Source organism: Myxocyprinus asiaticus, chromosome 12 (assembly GCF_019703515.2).
Source record: "Myxocyprinus asiaticus isolate MX2 ecotype Aquarium Trade chromosome 12, UBuf_Myxa_2, whole genome shotgun sequence".
In the NCBI taxonomy this organism is placed as follows: domain Eukaryota; kingdom Metazoa; phylum Chordata; class Actinopteri; order Cypriniformes; family Catostomidae; genus Myxocyprinus; species Myxocyprinus asiaticus.
Window position 1 is genome coordinate 7,575,085 of NC_059355.1, and position 21,099 is coordinate 7,596,183.

General features: G+C 41.5%; 1 protein-coding gene across 1 annotated transcript in view; it reads right to left on the bottom strand.

The window, feature by feature from the left end:
* The window catches only part of LOC127449076 (ATP-binding cassette sub-family C member 4-like), a 111,447-nt gene extending 102,151 nt beyond the window's left edge, over positions 1-9,296 (bottom strand). The window contains exon 1 of the mRNA XM_051712224.1: positions 9,209-9,296. Within this exon, the coding sequence (XP_051568184.1) occupies positions 9,209-9,282 (74 nt within the window). The 5' untranslated portion in view covers positions 9,283-9,296. The remainder of the gene's footprint in view (positions 1-9,208) is intronic.
* Between the last annotated feature and the right edge of the window lie 11,803 nt (positions 9,297-21,099).

A 21,099-nucleotide genomic window follows, 5' to 3' on the forward strand; every position in this document is an offset into this window, starting at 1 on the left:
ACCTGGGAGCCCAACAGGGGGATGCACAGAGCCGCGGATCTCCTGCAGATATGCACCAGAGATACAGAGATGATATACTTGAGCAAGAAGAACTGAGAGTTCAAATTACTTGATTGACCCTAAGCCATCGCCTTCAGGAGGAGTAAAATATGGCTGATTGAATTGCCAAAAGACTATCCAGGGCACATCATGACTAGCCGCTTGATTGGATTGGGTCCTTCCAACCTCCCGTCTATATGAAGTAAGAGCCAAAGCACTCTGTTGGACCTGGGAAAGCCACAGCTAACCGCATTCCTCAAGTACCAGGACCTCTTCCTCCACAGACATGGGTTGCAACTTATGGCAAAGAAGTTGCCCCATTTGTTGACTTTTATGAACAGCAAGGGGGGTGCTGGGGATCTATTCTACCCCGGGTCCCCATGGGGGATGAGTATCAAAGTAAAACAAAGAGAAGTTTGTAACCCTAGTAAGGGAGGTTAAAGGGTTATTCTTCTCTTACCCAAGGTTAAGACCCTAGCACAACGGAGGGAAGGAGCGTGCTACTGTTCCTTTCACGAGCTACCACCATAAAGATGGGTCCCGTGCTGTACCTGGGTGAGAAACAGATCAATTCAAGTCCTTTTTACTATCTGTGAAAGAAATTATAATAGTTAGGTATATTAGAACATTATTATTTATGTATAAAATACTTTAAGCTAGAAAATGCAGTGTTGGAGCAGCCCTGTGTTATGCTTGTGTTGAAATGGATGACCAGTCTGTTTCAGGCAGAAGACAATATCTCTTTGTTCATACTGCTAAGGGTCCGATCGTGTGACAACTTGTTTGTTCAAGGATATACAGTACATCCCTAACAAACATTTTGATGAGTTCTTATCACATGAGAAATCTGCTGAGGTCAAATACATATAACTTGTTAACAACCTATATAAGCCTGCCATATATGAATGCTCGAGAGAAGCCACAGGAGCTTCGCCCCCCGGCCGGGTGGTATAAATAAAGTGTTGAGGAAAAGACTGCACTGTCCCCTGTAATGTGTTTGAAACACTCTCAATTGTGTGAATTCTAGGTGGAGAATTTTCATGACAATGTGGCGACGAGGATGGGATCCTAACTCAGGTTCGCCCTGATCTATAACGACAGGTAAAGCTGCGCAGCCGGGGACTGGGTCCCTAAGTCCGAGTCACACCCCGACTTAGTCGAAGGGGTTTGTGGAGACAGACACCTGTAACGTGTAGATCATGGAGTTCCTGATACGACATCCAGAGGACAAAAGAATTCTGACATGGGTGAGGACACAGTCCAGCAATAGGGAAAACTCACGTGAGCTGACAAGCTACCAACGATGGTCCCGGACACATTGGTCGAGTGACTTTCTGGGACAGTATAAGGTAAAAGTAGACTGGCTGTTTGGAACAGCAAAACTTGAGTTGCGGTCTGGGACCATATAGATTGAAATTATAATTATATATAACAGGTTGTGTGCATAATTACAATTATAGGAAGAAAATAGGTTTCTGGAAAATGGTAGTTTTAGCCTGAATCAAACAGAAAATGTGCTGTGCTGAAGGATAAAGCTGTGATTACAGTCGGGGTTAGAGTCCCAGAGTCACCTGAACCTCCCCTATAAAAGAAGGTGAGAAGCGGGAACTTGAAACCTGAGGACGGAGTCGCCTCAGCAAAGGTGACCATTCTGTAAGAAAATTCCACTGTGATTCTCAATAGATGATAATATTTATAATTGTTATTTAGTTGAGGAAAGACCAGGGATGGAATAGCCGGTCTGAGTCTGCAACAAAAATTCCACTGTTATTCTTAATTAGGGAAATTTTAAATCTTTAATTAAATGAAGACCAACGTTGAAATAAAGGAATTCTAAATAACTGATAAAATTATTTTAACCGGCAGGTTACTAGGGCAGGTTTGTAACCGCTAGAGAATCACCTAACTGCAGTAAAAAGGGAAAATGGGATTGAATTCGAGCAAAAATAATGACATTAATAGAGGTCCAGATCTCTGTCCAAATATGGATGCTCCAAATTGTAAATACATGTTAACTAATTACGGACCAAGCAGCTGCGCTCAATTAGAGATCTGGGTAGCTTAATGTGGTTTTCCAAATATTGGAAGTTTTAGCACAAGACAGATGAGTCAGTTAAAAGAAAAACTGATATAGAGGGAAAAACAAGTCAAGAGAAACATGAGACAATGACTAAGAAAGAACAGAAAAAGCATGAGTTATTTAAGGGCATGAGTTAGTTAAGGGTAATTGGAAAGCATTTTCTGATTGGCTAACTGAAACAAACCTGAGGGACAGAAAAACGCACCAGGACAGGGCCTTCTAACAAAATCTCTCAGTGCCTGAAATATGTCGGAGACCCAGACCTGGACTCGACCCCCTTTGGACAACATCGGGACCAGGATGAGGACCAACATGATGGTCAATAGGCTGAGGGCAGAGAACAAGCGCAAAACCCATTTCAACCGACCGCACCCCAAGCGCCAACCAGAATTTTAGTGGTCGATACATTAGAATGATTGGGGTGACTGGTGATTCGGTAAAAGAGTTGATCTGAAAGGCACCATAACACGTTCGTTCCTACTGTCAAAGTGCTGCCCAATAAATTTGTTGGGACGAGATTTAATGTGTACTCTAGGCATTATGTTGAAGGCTAAAGAATCAGGGGTAGTACTGACTCTGAAAAGCACTCACACCATACTAACAAACCCTGTCCCCACCCCCATTCTCTAGGCTTATGCACCTCACAGAAGCCTCACAAGAGAGAGTGGGCAGAGTTACTGCAACACGCAAGGGAACACTAGGTCTCCTACAAGAGGACGATTGTTTGTACTGCTTATGTGTCAGAAGGAAATGAAGACTTTGAGAAAAAAATGGTTTGGTGTTCAGCTACTAGAGCCTCTAAGAGCCAAATTTTACAATGTTCCAGGGGCTAGCCCACATATTTCATTATCTAAATCAGCTGACGTCAAATGGGAAGATTTAGGATCGTTGGTGCATAACTGTGTATTTAAAACAGATTAGCAAGACAACTCTTAAAAAAGAGGGTTCAATACAATGTTAAGCATGCTACTCACAGATTATAGATGCCCTTAGGCATAACTGTAGACAGAAAAGTTCAGATTGTTGAGGAGACATGTTTAATGGTCAACCATACGCCTGGTGAAGACCCTCCTGAGCTCTCTGAAATACCAAGTTCTCTTTGGGCCCAAAGTAAATATGTTGTGGGATTAATGAAAGGCGCTGAACCAGTTGTGATCACTCCAAAAACCACTTTTTGGCCATTAAAACTGACAGCACATGACAGTAGTTTGGACTGAATTCGGACATGAAGCCTTCTCTTCTCTGAAGGTGGCTTTACAATCAATACCCACATTGGGACTGCCTGACATGACTAAACCTTTTGTGCAGACTGTGGACGAAAAAGGAGGTTCCATGACTTCTGTTCTGTCACAAGACCATCAGGGAAATTAAAAACCAGTAGCTTATTTCTCATCTAAATTAGACACAGTGGCAACTGGGCTGCCCCAAATGCCTTAGAGCTGTTGCTGCTGCAGAAAAAGCAGTGCTCGCTTCAGAGATTTGTTGGGTTATCAACATTTGATGCTATTGGTCCCACATGCAGTATCTTTCATACTGTTAGAACAAAAAACAGCTCACCTGTCTGCAGCACAAGATTTAAGATACAATGCTATATTATTGTAAATGCCAAACATTGTTGTTAAGATATGTACAATTAACCATGCCACTTTTCTACCCACAGCAGATGATGGTGAACCACAAGGCTGATTGCTTCAATAACAGCCATTTGCTCCCCCAGGCCAGACCTCAAGGATACCACACGGTATAGACCATAGGTACTGGTTCACAAATAAATAGGTACTGGTTCACAAAGGTGTTTTCTATTTATGCCCAAAAGTGTTGTCAAAAATTTGTAATATGTGCTAACGCTAGAAATAATACCCAGATGAGGCATTCCAGGGAAAATTAGCAGTGACAATGGAACCCACTTTGTAAATCAAGCCCTACATCACACCGGTCAGTATTTGAGAATTTATATGACAACACACTGCGCCTACCACCCTAAGAATGGGGGAGCAGTGGAAAGAGAAAATGGCACACTAAAAAAAACAAATTGGTCAAATGTTCGGTTGTAACTAGACTAAACTGGGTTCAAGCATTTCCATTGGTGTTAATGCAGATGCAGGCAAGGCTCAGGAAACAAAATGGTTTGAGCCCATTTGAAATTTTGATTGGCAAGCCTCTTAACACGGGAATTGGACCACAAAAAAAAGGCAGTTACCTGATACTGACCAGTGTGAGGATGAAATGTTGCGTTATTGTGTAAACCTCTCTGCTGTGCTTTGTGATATTCATAGACAGGTAAAAGACTGGGTGGTAGTGAAGGACTGCAAAAGGAGACATTGGAGGAAGCCTAGGTGGACCTGGCCCTACCAGGTGCTGTTAATGACCAACTCTGCAGTAAAAATTGTGGAGAGGGCTACCTGGATCCACGTCAGCCACTACAGGAAGGCCCCGTCAAGCCTGGAGGAGTGGGAAGGATCGGCGAGCACCTCAGTGCTTATCAGCGGGCCAAGGAAACGCAGCTCACAGAAGGTGTGCCTCTAACTTTGGCAGAGGCAGAAGAGTCCCTTAAGGGGATCAACGAGGGTCAGGAAAATTGAGGGGGCCCTTGGATTGGGAGTAGGGCGAAGACCAGACAAGAACACAATACAACCACAACAGAGAAGGGAAAACACCAAGGACGTGGTGGTATAAACGGACACACATGGAACTGTCCAAATTGTGACCCAGACTTGTATACGGTTCCCCTTCTTATCTGAATGATCATGAGGTGTCAAGAATGAACAAGTAATCAAATATGTTTTAAGAAATAGAGTAAAAGAGATCTTTATGTAAATTCAACAAATGGATTTGAGGGACTAGCTTTTTATCTGAAAACATATGATAATTGAATTTACTTAATAGCTCAAGTAAATCTACTGACTGAAATCATAGAATGGCAGGGGGAAGCTAGGTCGAGGAGGAAGTGGAACTAAGTAGTGGGGATGTGTCTTAATAATATTAATCACCCTGCCTGTGCTTATTGTATAATACATCAGAATTTGAAAACAACAAAGTGGCAAAATGGCACGCACAAAAGCACAGTGTTATGGCAGGCACAGAATGGAAGCCGTGACCACATAGACAATATCACCTACACTATGTCAGATTTCGCTAATGAAACCATAAAAGGGTTCCGCCTTCTGAAAGACAATGGTAAGTCCCATCGACTCACACTACTCAAGCATGAAATGCCATTAGATTACCTTATGGCCAAAACTGGAGGATTCGCAGAGGAAAAGAGCGAAAATAGTGTATGACTTATTGAACTAGTGCTATGCTAAATGTTCCTTGCGGGGAGCTAGTCCAGAGGCGAGGGGTTGGAATATCAATAGGAGTCCAGTGTCTCTACCCTGGTGAAGAATATTAGAGCGAACCACTTGTTAAACATGAGGCATGCATAAAGGAGGGTAAGATTTTATTTACTCATGATGGTATAAATTAAACCCTCAATGCTTGCTCAAATATGTCAGCAAAAAACAGCAAATGCAATTTAATTGTGATTAAAAATAATTTAATCAAAGGGGGGGTAGTGTGAAATAAATTATAATAGTTGGGTATATTAGAACATTATTATTTATGTATAAATACTTTAAGCTAGAAAATGCAGTGTTGGAGCAACCCTGTGTTATGCTTATGAGTTGAAATGGGTGACCATTCTGTTTGGCAGAAGACAACATCTCTGTTCATACTGCTAAGGGTCCGATCGTGTGACAACCTGTTTGTTCAAGGATATACAATACATTCCTAACAAAGATTTTGCGGAGTTCTTATCACGAGAAATCTGCTGAGGTGAAATCACACATAACTTGTTAACAACCCGTATAAGCCTGCCATGTATGTGTGTACGAGAGAAGCCAGAGGAGCTTCTCCCCCGGCCGGGTGGTATGAATAAAGCGCTGAGGAAAAGACTAAACTGTGTCCTGTAATGTGTTTGGAACACTCTCACTCGTGTGAATTCTAGGTGGAGAATTTCCATGACACTATCAATCTCCACTTTCATTTTCTTCTTTTGTTTTTGTCGATTTGCATTCTTAGTGCATATCTCCATCTACTGGGCAGGGAGGCGAATTGATATTTTTTTAAAAAAAGCCTTAAATTTTGATCTGTTTCTCACCCACATCTATCATATCGCTTCTCAAGATCTTGATTTAATCACTGGAGTCATATGGATTACTTTTATACTACCTTATGTGAAGCTTCAAAATTTCAGTACCCAATCACTTGCATTGTGAGTACCAAGACAGCTGACATATTCTTCTAAAAATCTTAATTTGTGTTCTGCAGAAAAAGAAAGTCATGCACATCTGGGATAGCATGAGGGTGAGTAAATGATGAGAATTTTTATTTTCGGGTGAACTATCCCTTTTATCCCTTCCTTAGAACAAGATCAATTTACTTGAGAAAAAGAATGACAAAGATATTAAGTCTTGTTTTCAGAAAAAAATAATTTAGTGGGGTTAATGTGTTAATCCTTAAAAAAAAAAACTATTCTAAAAACTATTGTTTGGCTTCAGAAGACTTGGAATAAAGCACACAAGTCATAAGGACCACTCTTACAATCCTTTTATGGTGATTTTGCATCATTTCTGAAGTTTAAAAACTTCAGTCACTAAAACCACAAAAAGCATATCAAGATGTTTTCTTTAATGTTCCATGGAAGAAAAAATAAAATAAACCAGAAAATTAGGACTTTAGAGTGAGTAAATTATGACCAAATGTTGGTTTTGGGGTGAACTATTCCTTTAAATTTACATGCCAAAGGATGATGAATTATTGATGAGTATTGACAGTAAATGATCTGTTTTACAACAGTGAAAGCAGTAATTAAATCAAACAAATATACATGTTTTGCAGACAGGCAATCTCTTTACAAAACAGATGCTCTCCATGATCAGTTTTTTACAGGGTTTTCTTGAGTCACGGTTTTGGAAACAAAGCTAAAAACGCACTTTTGACTTTGGGCTTACAAATGCCATTGTTCGGACAGGAAAGCTATCGGTAACTACGTTTCCATCAAAGGATTTTTTCGAAAAAAAGTTTGAGCGCATCAAAATTAAGCTGATGGAAACGCTAATTATCGCTAAAATTTCACAAGTGTCGACACAATATTTTTCCGTTTAACTCTAGCGCATAAACTATGGCGATACTTCAAATGGCGCGAAAAACTGTTTTGGAAACACTGTTTGTCGAGAAAATTGGCATTAACGCAAAAATGTAGTGTCACATGACAGAATTTGCCCCTGATCGTGAGCCTGTGTTAATCATGACGAGGTAATACATCCTTGAAAGCCAATTTATTGTACGTGATCATGGATTGATCTTAACGGCATATCACAGATCCGATACTGCAAACATGACACTTCCAGGAGTACCAACGCAAATATCTCGTATCATGTACATGGACAAGTGCACGGAGAACAAATTAATGGTCACTGTTTGTGATTAATTTAATCCATCCGTTTATTTATTAAATTGCTTTTCCACACCATTCCAAATAATAGACGGAAGTCACGGAATTAGCCCATAATACAAAAAACATATCATTTCTGTGCACAAAAAAATAAATACACAATACTAGGAGAAAAGCATCAGTGTGCTTTTCTGGAACACTAACATATAACCCAATTCTATAAAATTATTGTTTAGTTTACTTTTGAAAAAATGCAGGCACAATTCCCTGTATTAAATTAAATAAATTACCAAACGAAAAAAAAAAAAGCATTAAATTAAAAAAATTACCAAACGAAATTTTTTTTTAATATTTTTAGACCTATATATGCCTTTTCTTTACACAAACTCAAATTAGCCTTACCCTGTTCTGTAGATGAAAAAATGACATTCTCAGAACGTCTCAAAACTACACTTTTTTCAAGACTATAAACTATCAGAACTATTTGTCCAACGCTGAGTTAACTTTCAGAAAATGAGCTTTTGAACATTTTAAAACGTTTAAATATTTTAAATCTAACCCTCTTTACCTCGGATGGCATTTGCTGAGCTTCTTCATAAAATGTAAATTGCATTATAACGCTAAAATTAATTTTATATGACAAGCAAGTTCAGTTGGTCGTTAAAAGTTGCTGGACAAATATCTGGGGCATAATGCAGTTGTGATGGCGATGCTTTAGATTAGATGATTGTTCAAAATAGCCTTTTGAATATCAGGAATGTATCATATGTAAACCCTGATATTACACCGCATCAGTTTTTCTTTAATAATTGTGCACACAGCATATCGATGGATGGTCCTTATACTAAGACCGAAAGTTTCCCCACTACTTGGTGCAGGTTTCCAGCTTGAACAGGGCCGTGACGATTCGCTTTCGGGTGGGAACCGGTGGCAACCTGCGATAGGCCTAACATCAGGACCAATATTACAGTCCTATCAGAAGGGCAACTGCTCCCTTTTGACTGAAATTCCTCCTCTTCTGATTGCATTTATTTACATCTGGGAGTCGAATTAGCGATAAACACACATTTCTGTGTGGAAACGGCTTAAGGGCACATTTCTTTTGCGATAAACCAAAACTTATACAACAAGGTGTTTTTTTTAGGCATGACGTCATCACGCACACCATTTTTATCGATAAATTAATAAATAATAACCAGATTATTTTTTTTATTTTTATTTTTTATACAATTTTCACTTTATCGATAACAAAATAGCGCGAAAAGTGGATGGGAACTAGGCAAATAAAGGCAATTACTAGAAAACTCCAGACTGATGTAGAAGCTGTGAGGAAGGAAGAGCAGGATGCTGAGCTGGACCAGATTTCCCAACATAACAAAGCCCTGGAGCAGTCACAAGACACTTCAGACACTCTAAATTGATCATATCTCTAGTTTTACTAAATGTACAATTAAGGAAATAAAATCGCTTGTCTTGAATTCGTTGGTGAAGGATTTTAGTTTCAGATATCATAAGGTTTTCAAAGAAGAAAAAGATTCAGTTAGATTAATCTACGTTGCTAAATCAATGGGAAACACAAATCAGGCTATATGCTAAGCATCTATCAGCCCCAGCTCCTTCTCCCACCCAAAAGCTTATGACAAATAAATCCTCACCAGAAAAATATACGTGAAAGTAAATTAGCCGTTGCGGCCGGGTTGGTTTTGGCATCTTTGTTTATTGGCTCCATGTCGATCTCCAGCCTCCCCGCAGTTCAGACAATGGTACCCCACGCATAACCTGCGAACAGCGTGACACACCTTATAAACTGTTGTGTAAATTTCTAACATGCACGCACATGTCGGCAACTATCTGTCCATCATTTCCTCCAGCGCTGGAAAGTAGTTAGTCCCGCCCCTGATACCCCCGACTGAGCAGCCATTGGCTCGGAAAATCTTAAGGTCACTTTGATTGGCTCTCCAGAGGCTAATGAGCAGGGCGTGGAAGTACTTAATATACACCTTACGTCAAGAATACGAATCCTACTACGACGAAGGTTTATCTTATTAATATTAATGTAAACATACGTATCTTGGTAATCCTCTTTGAGTGTCCAATAAATATCCTAATTCATATTCAGGCGTCAGTCCCTCATAAGAGTAGTGGGACGTTCAAACCGAATGCGTTTTTGCGCTAATAAAAAGCTAGACGCAGTGCAACGCAAATTACAGAACGTAGGTTGTTAAATTGTGCGCAAAAGTTTGCAGTTTGTGGTACAGACCTCAAATCCTGCGACCTGTTGAGGTCAGGTGTGCAGTGACGTTTCTTAGAAATCATACTTTTTATGTTTACCTGGTGGATGATAAAACTGGCAAAAATATCAGACTCAGATTAAAGGAGGGACTCAAGCCAAATTTAGAGACTGTCACTTTACGGATTGGCTCTTTTGACTTTGGCAAGTAAACAATCACCCAGAGCACCCTAGCAACCACCTAGCAATGTCCTAGCAACTACCCAGAGCACCTTAGTAACCACATAGCAATGCACTGGCATCGACCCTGATTATCAACAACAACTGCATTGCTACACCACCACAACACTTTTAAAATTCTAGTTTTGTTAGTTTTGTTGCCCACTTATTTATTTATTTATTTATTTTGCATTTCTGAGAAGTTACTCTAAGGTTATTCGGTAGGCATAAAGTTAATTAAAAGTCATTCAATGAGTTGTCCCCTGTAAGGTGTACTACCTTCTAACGTAACTGTAATTTATTTGGTCTTGGCTGCTGTTCAGCTGTTGACTGAAGAAGCCTCAATGTTTTGGTCAGGTCGCATTATGTTTCGTAATTCCCTCTGGGTGGAACAAGGAAACCATTAACAGGGTCTGAGGCTGATAGCATGCACAAAGACCTATTTGACCTCTGTTAACTAGTCCCTCCTGATAACACAAACATACACTTTAACTTACATTCAAACATATTTAAATTAAACTTTTTTATTCTTTGCCTTTTTAACTGACAGCAGTGAAGAGGAACACCAGGCAGTGACCTTTTAATGAAGTGAAGATCTGTTATTTTAAGCTCTTGGTGTACATGGAAGCTTTTCTGAAACTCTAGACAGAGCACTCTTTGCAAACCAAATTATTAAAGTGTCTTTATTTTATTGTAATTATTAATGAGTTTTTCTGGCACTTTTGGCCCTAAAACACACTCTATTCACTCTCTTGATAGTTTATTATGGAGTTATATATGTGCCAAAATTCTGCGTGCACAAAATTGTATGTTGAGCGTGCAAAATGATATTTTGAGCGCACAAAAATGTTCTGTGCACACAAGATATTTTGAGTGCGCAAGTTGATATTTTGAGTGCAAAAAAAGAATTTTGTACGTGTGAGATGACATTTTGAGTGCACAAAAGTTCTGCGCACGCAAGATGATATTTTCAGTACAAAAAAAGTTATTTTGCATGCGCTTCAACTCAGTTTTGTAAGCAATGTATCTTCTTGCAAAAATGAATAAATGTTTTGCATGTACAAGAACTCACTTAATCTTTCTCCTCATGTGTACTCTGCGTGCGCTCAGAAATTTAGACTGCTCGCTTGCTTTTACACCCCAACAACTCCCACCTCCTACATCAGGACTGGCTATTAGGAGCTGCTTACAAGTGCTCTGTGATTGAACAGTTGAGGTAGCTACAGCAACCATGAGCATCTGGGCCTGAACAAGGCTCCAAGTTCAGTACACACTTTATATTATGTATACAGTTACCATTACAAAATATATTTACCCTGTGGATTATAGCCATACAAGGAATACTGTAAGGCTTAATTTACTGTAATGTAGGGGGGCCTGGGTAGCTCAGCCCTACCACCCCTGTAGTCGCAAGTTCGAATCCAGGGTGTTCTGAGTGACTCTAGCCAGGTCTCCTAAGCAACCATATTGGCCTAGTTGCTAGGGAGGGTGGGGTGCGTGGTGAGTTGTGCGTGGATGCCACGGAGAATAGCATGAGCCTCCACACGCGCTACGTCTCCGCGGTAATGCGCTCAAAAAGCTATGTGATAAGATGTGCGGATTGACGGTCTCAGACGCGGAGGCAACTGAGACCATGAGGACTTAGAGCGCATTGGGAATTGGGCATTCCAAATTGGGGAGAAAATGGGAGAAAAATAATAATAATAATACATTTACTGTAATGTACATTTTTCAAAATATAGTAGCCTGGGATCATGCAATGCTAAGGAGTTCTTTCTATTTTTTTTTTTATTTTATTTTATTTATTTTTTTGCACTCTCAAACAATTGATGTTCAATATACTTTACATTTATTTTACCCCAAACTATGACAGGATACATAATTAATCTCTTTTCCTTTTCTTCCATTTCTTCTCATTAATCATTTTTGCCATAAGAGTCATGGTAGAATGCATAAACTTCATAAAACAGATAATGGAACATTTAAAGATACCCCACTTTTAATTTTTTAATGCAAACATAAACAGCTTTTCTAATTTATTAGCAAGAAAAGAATGTTAATTTAGGCAATATTTGTAATATTCAAAATATTTATACTACACAAGGCTGATGAAAAAATAGGAGAGGACACACTAAAGAAGATGGACTAAATAACATGTTTAGTAAAGAAAATAATATGTCGTAATAATAACAAAAAGAAGAAGATTCAGTTGTTGCAGATCCATGGTAGACTGTAATCTGGTCACATTTATTTTAATAAACTGATCTCTCAGAATATCCTTTGGGATAGATAGAAGTCAAATTAAGTTCCCCCAAAACTGCACTATTACGTTTTACAATGTAGTTTTACACACGGGAGAGATTATATTAATATAATTTCAGATAAATGTGGTAGCTAACATGGCCATGCTAATAGCTATGTAAGTGTAACTTGGTAACCTAGATAACCAAATACTAGCCAAGAGAACCAAATACTAATATAGACCAAACTAAGAGAGCTAGGACAGATAGTTAGCTAGCTAGTAAGCCTGTTGGCAGTGTACAGACTAAAAAATATATTTCATTAAGGTTAAATAAAAACAGATAGGTCAACAAAAGAACTGCCTTTGTGTGGTCATAGTGTGTTACACATTTCCTTTCTAGAAAACAAACTATCCCCTTCTCCTCTTCCTCCTGTTTTGATTAGCAGTTTGATCTGTGATCTAGCCAGCCAATCAAAATGTACCACCTCATCTCTGATTGGCTGAAATTCTGGCACATTATAATGCTGTAAACTTGATGAGCAAGCAAGCGGTCAAAGCTATGAGCACACTATGAGCTATGAGAGAGCGAGTGAGGTCTTGCACAGTGGAGTTACATACATTTCAGAAATCTGTGCAAATTTACATTCAAAGAAAATCTATTCAAGCTCAAAACAGATTTTTGTTTGCTCAAAATGAATTAATCTTTGCAAGAAGTTACACTGGTTTACAAAACTGAGTTCACACGCATACAAAATAACTTTTAATGCCCTCAAAATATCATTGTGCGTGCAAAGAAGATTTTTGTGTGCTCAAAATAAAATCTTGCAGAATTGTGGCACATATATAACTCCATAGTCTATTGAATTTTTCTTAGAGTGAACACATGCATCACAGGAAAATTCTGTAATTTTTTTCTTTTCTTTTTTTTCTTTTTTTTTTTTTTCGTTAAGTCATAAACATTTCCAGCACATGTTAAAGTCATGTATTATTAATTGATTATATTCTGGCATGGAAATTACATTTAAACACATTGGGACTGCTTTGTCTTTTTAAGACAAATATTTTATTTATCATAAATACACATAATTAAATAATTTTCACATTTTATGCATACAGTGACAAAATTACAGCTTGATTGGAAATTCCACAGAATAAAAATTTAATTTTTACAAGTGATCTTTACCTTAATTTTTCTTTGCTTGCTTCTCACATCACGTTTCATATTTCATTTCAAACACACACTTTACCAGCACTCTTTTGTCTCCTGTGTAACCAAGTACACAAACTTCTAAAAATAAATAAATAAATAAATAAATAAATAAATAAATAAACTTGGAAATGAAGCCACAACTGTCAGAATTTGTGTAAAAAACAAAACAATAATAATAATTATAATAATAATACATTTATATTAATCATTTTCACTCATTAAAGAGGCCCTATTATGCTTTTTGGGATTTTACCTTTCCTTTAGTGTGTAATATAGCTGTTTGTGCATGTAAAAGGTCAGCGAAGTTACAAAGCACAAAGTCCACGCCAAAGGGAATTCTCTCTCCCACAGAAAACACTTCTCCTGAACTGCTTGAAACACCTGGTTTGCAGTCCAGCCACTACTTCCGTGACTTAGCTATGTCACTATGTAACACATTTGCATAATGCCTGCCTAAGGGCTACTTCGGTTATGGTAAAACCCCCCTAAAAAACAAGGGGGATTATCCGACTGGGCCGCCAGGTCTAGTCGGGGGGTGTCCCTCCCAAGGGGAGGACACCACAGAGACCACACCTCGCCCAAAGAGAGGGGGGGATATTTAAGTGGAAAATATGTCACATGGACTTGCCGACCATGTGGAGAAGTCTCATGGTAGATCCTACCCAACAGGGGAGGAGTTACTACAAACATGGAGACTGTGGCAGAGGGGGCTCTGCCCAAGAAAGAAGCAGTTTGCCAACAGGGAAACGAATTAGCGGAAGATATACATCACATGGGGTTACCTTACAGGGAACCGCCACACGCGGAGCGCCTACCCCAGAACAGGGCTCTTAGTTAGCACGTGTACTGGGCCAGCAGCGAGTCTCTCCGAACACTCGACTGCCACAGGGCCCGGAGGAAGTCAACCAGGGAACATAGTTTGTGAACACTACTGGGAATTAATGGCGCACGTCTTCAGCTCAGAGGAGGTGAAATGCGCTATGTGCAAGCGATACACCTGGCCGGCTATCCCGGGCTTATCCGCTTGTATTGCGTGCCAATACCTGGGACTAAACTGGTTCCACCCGGAGGTTGTAGAACCTTTCAAAGGTGTTGGGTGTTGCCCAGCCCACTGCTCTGCAAATGTCTGTTAGAGAGGCACCCCTGGCTAGGGCCCAGGAGGCCGCTACACCCTTGGTAGAATGGGCTCGTAGCCCTACCGGGGACAGCACATCATGGGCGTGATATGCCATAGCTATGGCGTCAATGAGCCAGTGGGTGATCCTCTGCTTGGAGACAGTGATTCCTTTCCGCTGTGTGCCAAAGCAGACAAAGAGCTACTCAGAGATCCTAAATCTCTGTGTGCAATCCAAATAGATGCATAAAGCACGCACCGGACACAGCAACGACAGGGCTGGGTCTGCCTCCTCCTGGGGCAGCGCTCGCAGGTTCACCACCTCGTCCCTAAAAGGGGTCATGGGAACCTTGGGCACATAGCCCGGTTGGGGTCTCAAGATCACTTGAGAGTAGCCCGGACCGAACTCCAGGCATGTTTCGCTGACAGAGAACGCTTGCAGGTCTCCTACCCTCTTGATGGAAGTGAGTGCAGTCAGGAGGGCAGTCTTCAAGGAGAGTGCCTTAAGCTCAGCTGACTGCAAAGGCTCAAAGGGGGCTCTCTGTAGACCCTGAAGAACTACAGAGAGGTCCCATGAGGGAACGAGGCTCGGTCTGGAGGGGTTCAGCCTCCTGGCGCCTTTCAGGAACCTGATGATCAGGTTGTGCTTCCCTAAGGACTTACCGTCCCCTGTGTCGTGGTGTGATGCTATAGCAGCAACATACACCTTCAAGGTGGAAGGGGACAGCCGCCCTTCCAACCTCTCCTGCTGGAAGGAAAGCACCGATCTGACTGCACATCTCTGGAAGTCTTCCCGTCGGGAAGAACACCACTTAGCGAACAGACGCCACTTAAAGGCATACATGCGCCTCGTAGAGAGGGCCCTAGCCTGAGTGATCGTGTCTACCACCACGGGTGGTAGACCGCTTGGGTCTTCCGCTTCCCATCCAGGGGCCAGACATGGAGATTCTAGAGGTCTGGTCATGGGTGCCAGAAGGTGCCCCGTCCATGAGAAAGAAGGTCCTTCCTCAGGGGAATTCGCCGGGGTTGGGGGGGGGGTTGTTCCGAGGAGTGTGAGGTCTGAGAACCATGTCTGTGTGGGCCAGTAGGGTGCTACCAGGATGACCTGCTCCTCATCCTCCCTGACCTTGCACAGAGTCTGTGCAAGTAGGCTCACTGGTGGAAGCGCATATTTGCGTAGGCCAGGAGGCCAGCTGTGTGCCAGCGCGTCTATGCCGAGAGGTGCCTCGGTCAGGGCGTACCAGAGCGGGCAGTGGGAAGATTCTTGGGAGGTGAACAGGTCTACCTGTGCCTGTCCAAATCGACTCCAAATCAGCTGGACCACCTGAGGGTGGAGTCTCCACTCTCCCCTGAGGGTAACCTGCCATGACAGCGCGTCCACTGCAGTGTTGAGGTCGCCCGGGATATGAGTGGCTCGCAGCGACTTGAAGTGCTGCTGACTCCAGAGGAGGAGACGGCGGGCGAGTAGTGACATACAGTGAGAACGCAGACCGCCTTGGAGGTTGACATATGCTACCGTTGCCATGTTGTCTGTCCGAACTAACACATGCTTGCCCTGTATCAATGGCCGGAACCTCCACAGGGCAAGCAGAATTGCCAACAACTCGAGGCAGTTGACTGGCCCGTGGCTTATGGACTAGCCGCGGGCCAGTCCATAAGCCGGTGGCTGCATGCCCATTGCAAACAGCACCCCAGCCCGTTTTGGAGGCATCTGTCATGACCACGACGTGCCTGGAGACCTGCTCTAGGGGAACACCTGCCCGTAGAAACAAGAGGTCAACCCAAGGGCTGAAGAGACAGTGACAGACCGGCGTGATGGCCATGCAATGTGTCCCGCGGCGCCATGCCCATCTCGGGACTCGAGTCTGAAGCCAGTGCTGAAGCGATCTCATATGCATCAACCCAAGCGGGGTGGCCACTGCTGAGGATGCCATATGCCCCAGGAGCCTCTGAAAGAGTTTCAGTGGAACCGCTGTTTTCTGTTTGAATGCCTTCAAACAGGTCAGCACCGACTGTGCACGCTCATTCGTGAGGCGCGCTGTCAATGAGACTGAGTCCAACTCCAAACCAAGAAAAGAGATGCTCTGAACCGGGAGGAGCTTGCTCTTTTCCCAGTTGACATGAAGCCCTAATCGGCTGAGATGTGAGATCACCAAGTCCCTGTGTGCACACAACATGTCCCAAGAGTGAGCTATGATTAGCCAATCATCGAGGGGGCGGGCTGCGGGGGAGCCGGTGCAGTCACCACAGGGGGACGCCCTTGGCGACGAGCAGATGGGGTGCGGGATCTTGAGTCGCTCCGGGGCAGGATATGCCGGATAGCCTCCGTCTGCTGCTTCACTGTCGAGAACTGCTGGAAAAATCCTCGACGGTGTCACCGAATAGGCCAGCATGGGAGATGGGGGCAGCTCCGTGTCTTGTCGGCCTCACCCATCTCGACCAGGTTGAGCCAAAGGTGGCGCTCCTGGACCAGTAATGTGGACATCGTCCGCCCGAGAGACCGTGCCGTGACCTTCGTTGCTCGGAGAGCTAGGTCGGTCACCGAGCGCAGTTCCTGCATCAGATCTGGGGCCGAACTACCCTTGCAGTTCTTTTAGCGCCTTGGCTTGTGGACCTGCAGGAGAGCCATGGTGTGCAGGGCAGAGGCGGCTTGTCCAGCAATGCTGTAGGCTTTGGCTGTCAGGGATGACGTGAACCTACAGGGCTTGGATGGGAGCTTTGGGCGTCCGTGCCAGGTATCCACCGGGGGAATCGCCGTATAGCCCCTGGCCGCCCCGCCATCGAAGGTAGTGAGAGCGGGGGAACTGAGAAATCGGGGCCGGGCAGTAAAAGGTGCCTCCCACGATTTTGTCAGCTCCTTGTGCACTTCCGGGAAGAAAGGCACTGGAGCGGGGTGCGGCTGCTTTGAGCGGCGCCGCGAGCCCAGGAACCAATCATCGAGTCGCGAGGGTTCAGGTGAGAGCGGAGGGTTCCACTCTAGCCCGACGCTTGCGGCCGCCCAGGAAAGCATGTCCGTCATCTCTGCATCAGCCTGTGACTGGGCAATCGTCCCCAAAGGGGGGAGCCCAGCTGAGGCTTCTGCGTCCGACTGGACAAGTCCGCTCTCCGATGCTGTGCTCGAGAGCTCATCAGCTTCGCAGGCTCCGAACAAGAGGTCGAACTCGCCATGAGACAAGCCGGCGGACTCATCCTGATGTCCGATCGGAGCAGACGAGCATGCTGGGGAATGGGAGGTCCGCGGGGGGATACCCAGTGGAGGCGGTCCCATTGAGGTCCCCAAATCGCCCCCAGTGCTAGCCGCGCTGGCCTCAAACCCGTAGGTAGAAGGATCGAGGCGGGGAGCCACTGGTCACGTTGCCATGGTCATGTTCTTGCAGTGAGAACATGAACCATCCACGAACGCTGCCTCCTTGTGGGTCGCGCCCAGACATGAAAGACAGCGATCGTGAACGTCTGAATTTGAGAGGTAACGACCACAACCAGGAATAACACACAATTGGAAAGTCATCTTTAAAAAGACATGTCTTTAAAAAGACGTTCTGTGTGTGCCGCTCTTTTAGAGAAATATACTCTTTCAGGAAAATATACTCTCTTTTTTCTGCCGAAGCGCCCAGGGGCGTTCTCTGCAGTGCACCAGTGCAGAGGAGGGAGAAGCTGCTGAAATGCGCCATCAGATCCAGCAGAGGTGAATGAACAGTCGTGAGAATTCAGCTCAGTGAGCATGACCGTTGGGCTCCGAAGAGAAAATCTGAATGAGTGGTTGCATACCAACTCCTTTTATACCCGTATGTCTGGGGAGTGGCATGCAAATACCACTTGCCAATTTTCATTGGCCTTTTATTAAAGACCAGAGGTGTCTCGGGCTCCCAAGATTGACCCCTAGTGTCACTACATCAACACAACGTCGAGTGAGTGACAGATAGGGAACCTCCCTTCAGTGAGGCCCTGAATTGAAAATAAATAAATAAATAAATTATTAATAAATTAATAAATAATGCAAATACTGTTTATTTATTATTCTGAAGTATTGTAAGTGTCTTTTAGGGGTAGGTTTAGGATTTTTTTTAGGGGCAGCTATATATAAATATATAATTCTTGTGTGTATATATATATATATATATATATATATATATATATATATATATATATATATATATATTTGTATACACACAGTATATACAAAGCTAACTGATATATACTGTATTGTATATATATTTACTGTACTACTATATTTACTGTATAAAAATTGAAATTCTGTAGAATTAGCATTATATATATATATATATATATATATATATATATATATATATATATATATATATGCTGTACAAGTATATACTGTATATATGTGTGTGTATGTATATAAATACAGTATATTGGGTAGTAAAACCTGAAATCACCTAGAAAGGGGATTATACATTGGCTGGTCCCCATGAGGAATAAACATAATACAAAATGTCTTAATGAATATGTACAAATTTAGAAAGGTGTGGGTTTAAGGGTAGGGTATAGTAAGGGGATAGAAAATATAATTACATTAGTAAATGAACAATAGAAGTAATAAGTCCTCAAAAGGATGGAAAAACAATGTGTGTGTGAATGTGAGTGAGTTAGCAAGTAAATGATATTGCCGTGCATTTATTGATTCTTTCCCTCCAGGAAGTGCAGATGTCTAATTGTTCGGAAAAAGAGTGGCATGGTAATGGATTGTCTAATCTATCTAATGCTGTTTTGGCAGGAACTACCACAACACAAACAAGCGGAAGCCAAACAGCTCACTTGACCATTTAAATAGGGAGCTTAGTGTGCCAAAATGTTGCATAATGCCTCTTACATGACACTGACACAGATTTAAGAATGCAGCTTAGAATTTCAATCAAGAGATTCTCAGTGACTTGCCAATGATTTGATTTAATGACCACAACACATTACCTGTTACAACCTGCAAATGATTATTATCCTAATGGCAAGTAGGTAAATAGTGGGTTTAACAACCCTAGCATGCATTGACTCAATTACGTCTGGATGGCACATCTAAAAGCTCGAGGGAACACACAGACACATTCATTGCCTGAGGTCAGGCATCAGGTCATACCGTAATGCTTCCAGGCATTTAACAACAATTCCTGTTCTTTTCATTGATAATTCAGATTTCCATAACACTGGAGAAAAAAGATGTTGTTGTACAATGATTTTTAAAATTAAAATCAACAAAAATGTAAGACAGTACCAAGAGAGATCTAATATGATTTAAAAATACTTTACAACTTAAATCACACATCCTTTTTACTTTGTGGTAATCAGAATTGGTGGGTAAAATGTGTGAAACTGTCATGAAAATAATGTCACAATGTAAAAAAAAAAAAAACTAAAAGAAAAAAAAAAAAATATATATATATATATATATATATATATATATATATATATATATATATATATATATGTATGTATGTATGTATGTATTTTAAATCAAATTTGATTTTGAAGTAAAATAGGAGCAGGATTTTATTTTATTTATTTATTTATTGACAGATTTCTTAAGAATCACCATATTGCCAACCAACTGCCTTTAAAAGCACCGCAAAAAACAACAACATGTATCCTATCCTTCCAGCCAGTAGTTTCCAATATTGGCCACAAGAGGGCCTCCATTATCTTGTTTCAGACTACAAAGAGACAACATCCTTAGATTTCACTGCTGATGCCTCTAAATATACTTAAAGTATCTTTGGTACTATTTGTAAAGAGTCGTTCAGATAATGGCTGAGCTTCTTCCAGCAAACAAAGGCGTAATTCAACATCCCTGTCTTGGCTTTATAGTTAGTACCAGGAAGAAGCACTCATATGGAACAAGCAAGCCTTCTAAACCTGATCAAAGATCTCACACACACACACACACACACACACACACACACACTTTTGTGAAATGAATAATGTTATCAACACTTAGGCTACTTTCTGGGAAAATAAAGGCTCTTTTGACATGTACCTTTAAATAGATCATCTAAACCTACACCCCCCTGCTGTGTTACTTTAAATCCTGATGATCAAGGAGTTTAAAACTAGAAGGGCTGCAGTTACATGCGGTAACACACCTTTTTCACTGATACTATATATACTATTATATATATATATATATATATATATATATATATATATATATATATATATAATATATATATATATATTATGGTGTACTGTATGTGTGTGCCAGGAAGAATTTTCCTGATTTTAACATTTAATTAAAAAAAAAATTTTAGGGACACGCCCTTCTGGCAAATTTCACCTTTCTACACTCTTAAAATAGGGAAAAAATGTATTTAAAGACAAAACACAAAATGTAAATCTATTATAATCTTTCCTTTAAAACTAGAATGAAAAGCAGTTTTTCTCTAAAATTATCCCAGAGACAGAAAAGTTCCACTAATGAAAGAATCACCCTTATATGACATTTGAGCTGGAAAAATTGAGATAAGCATTTTCACCCTCCTCCACAAACTTAAAAACAAGTCTATGGGAACATGAAGAGCC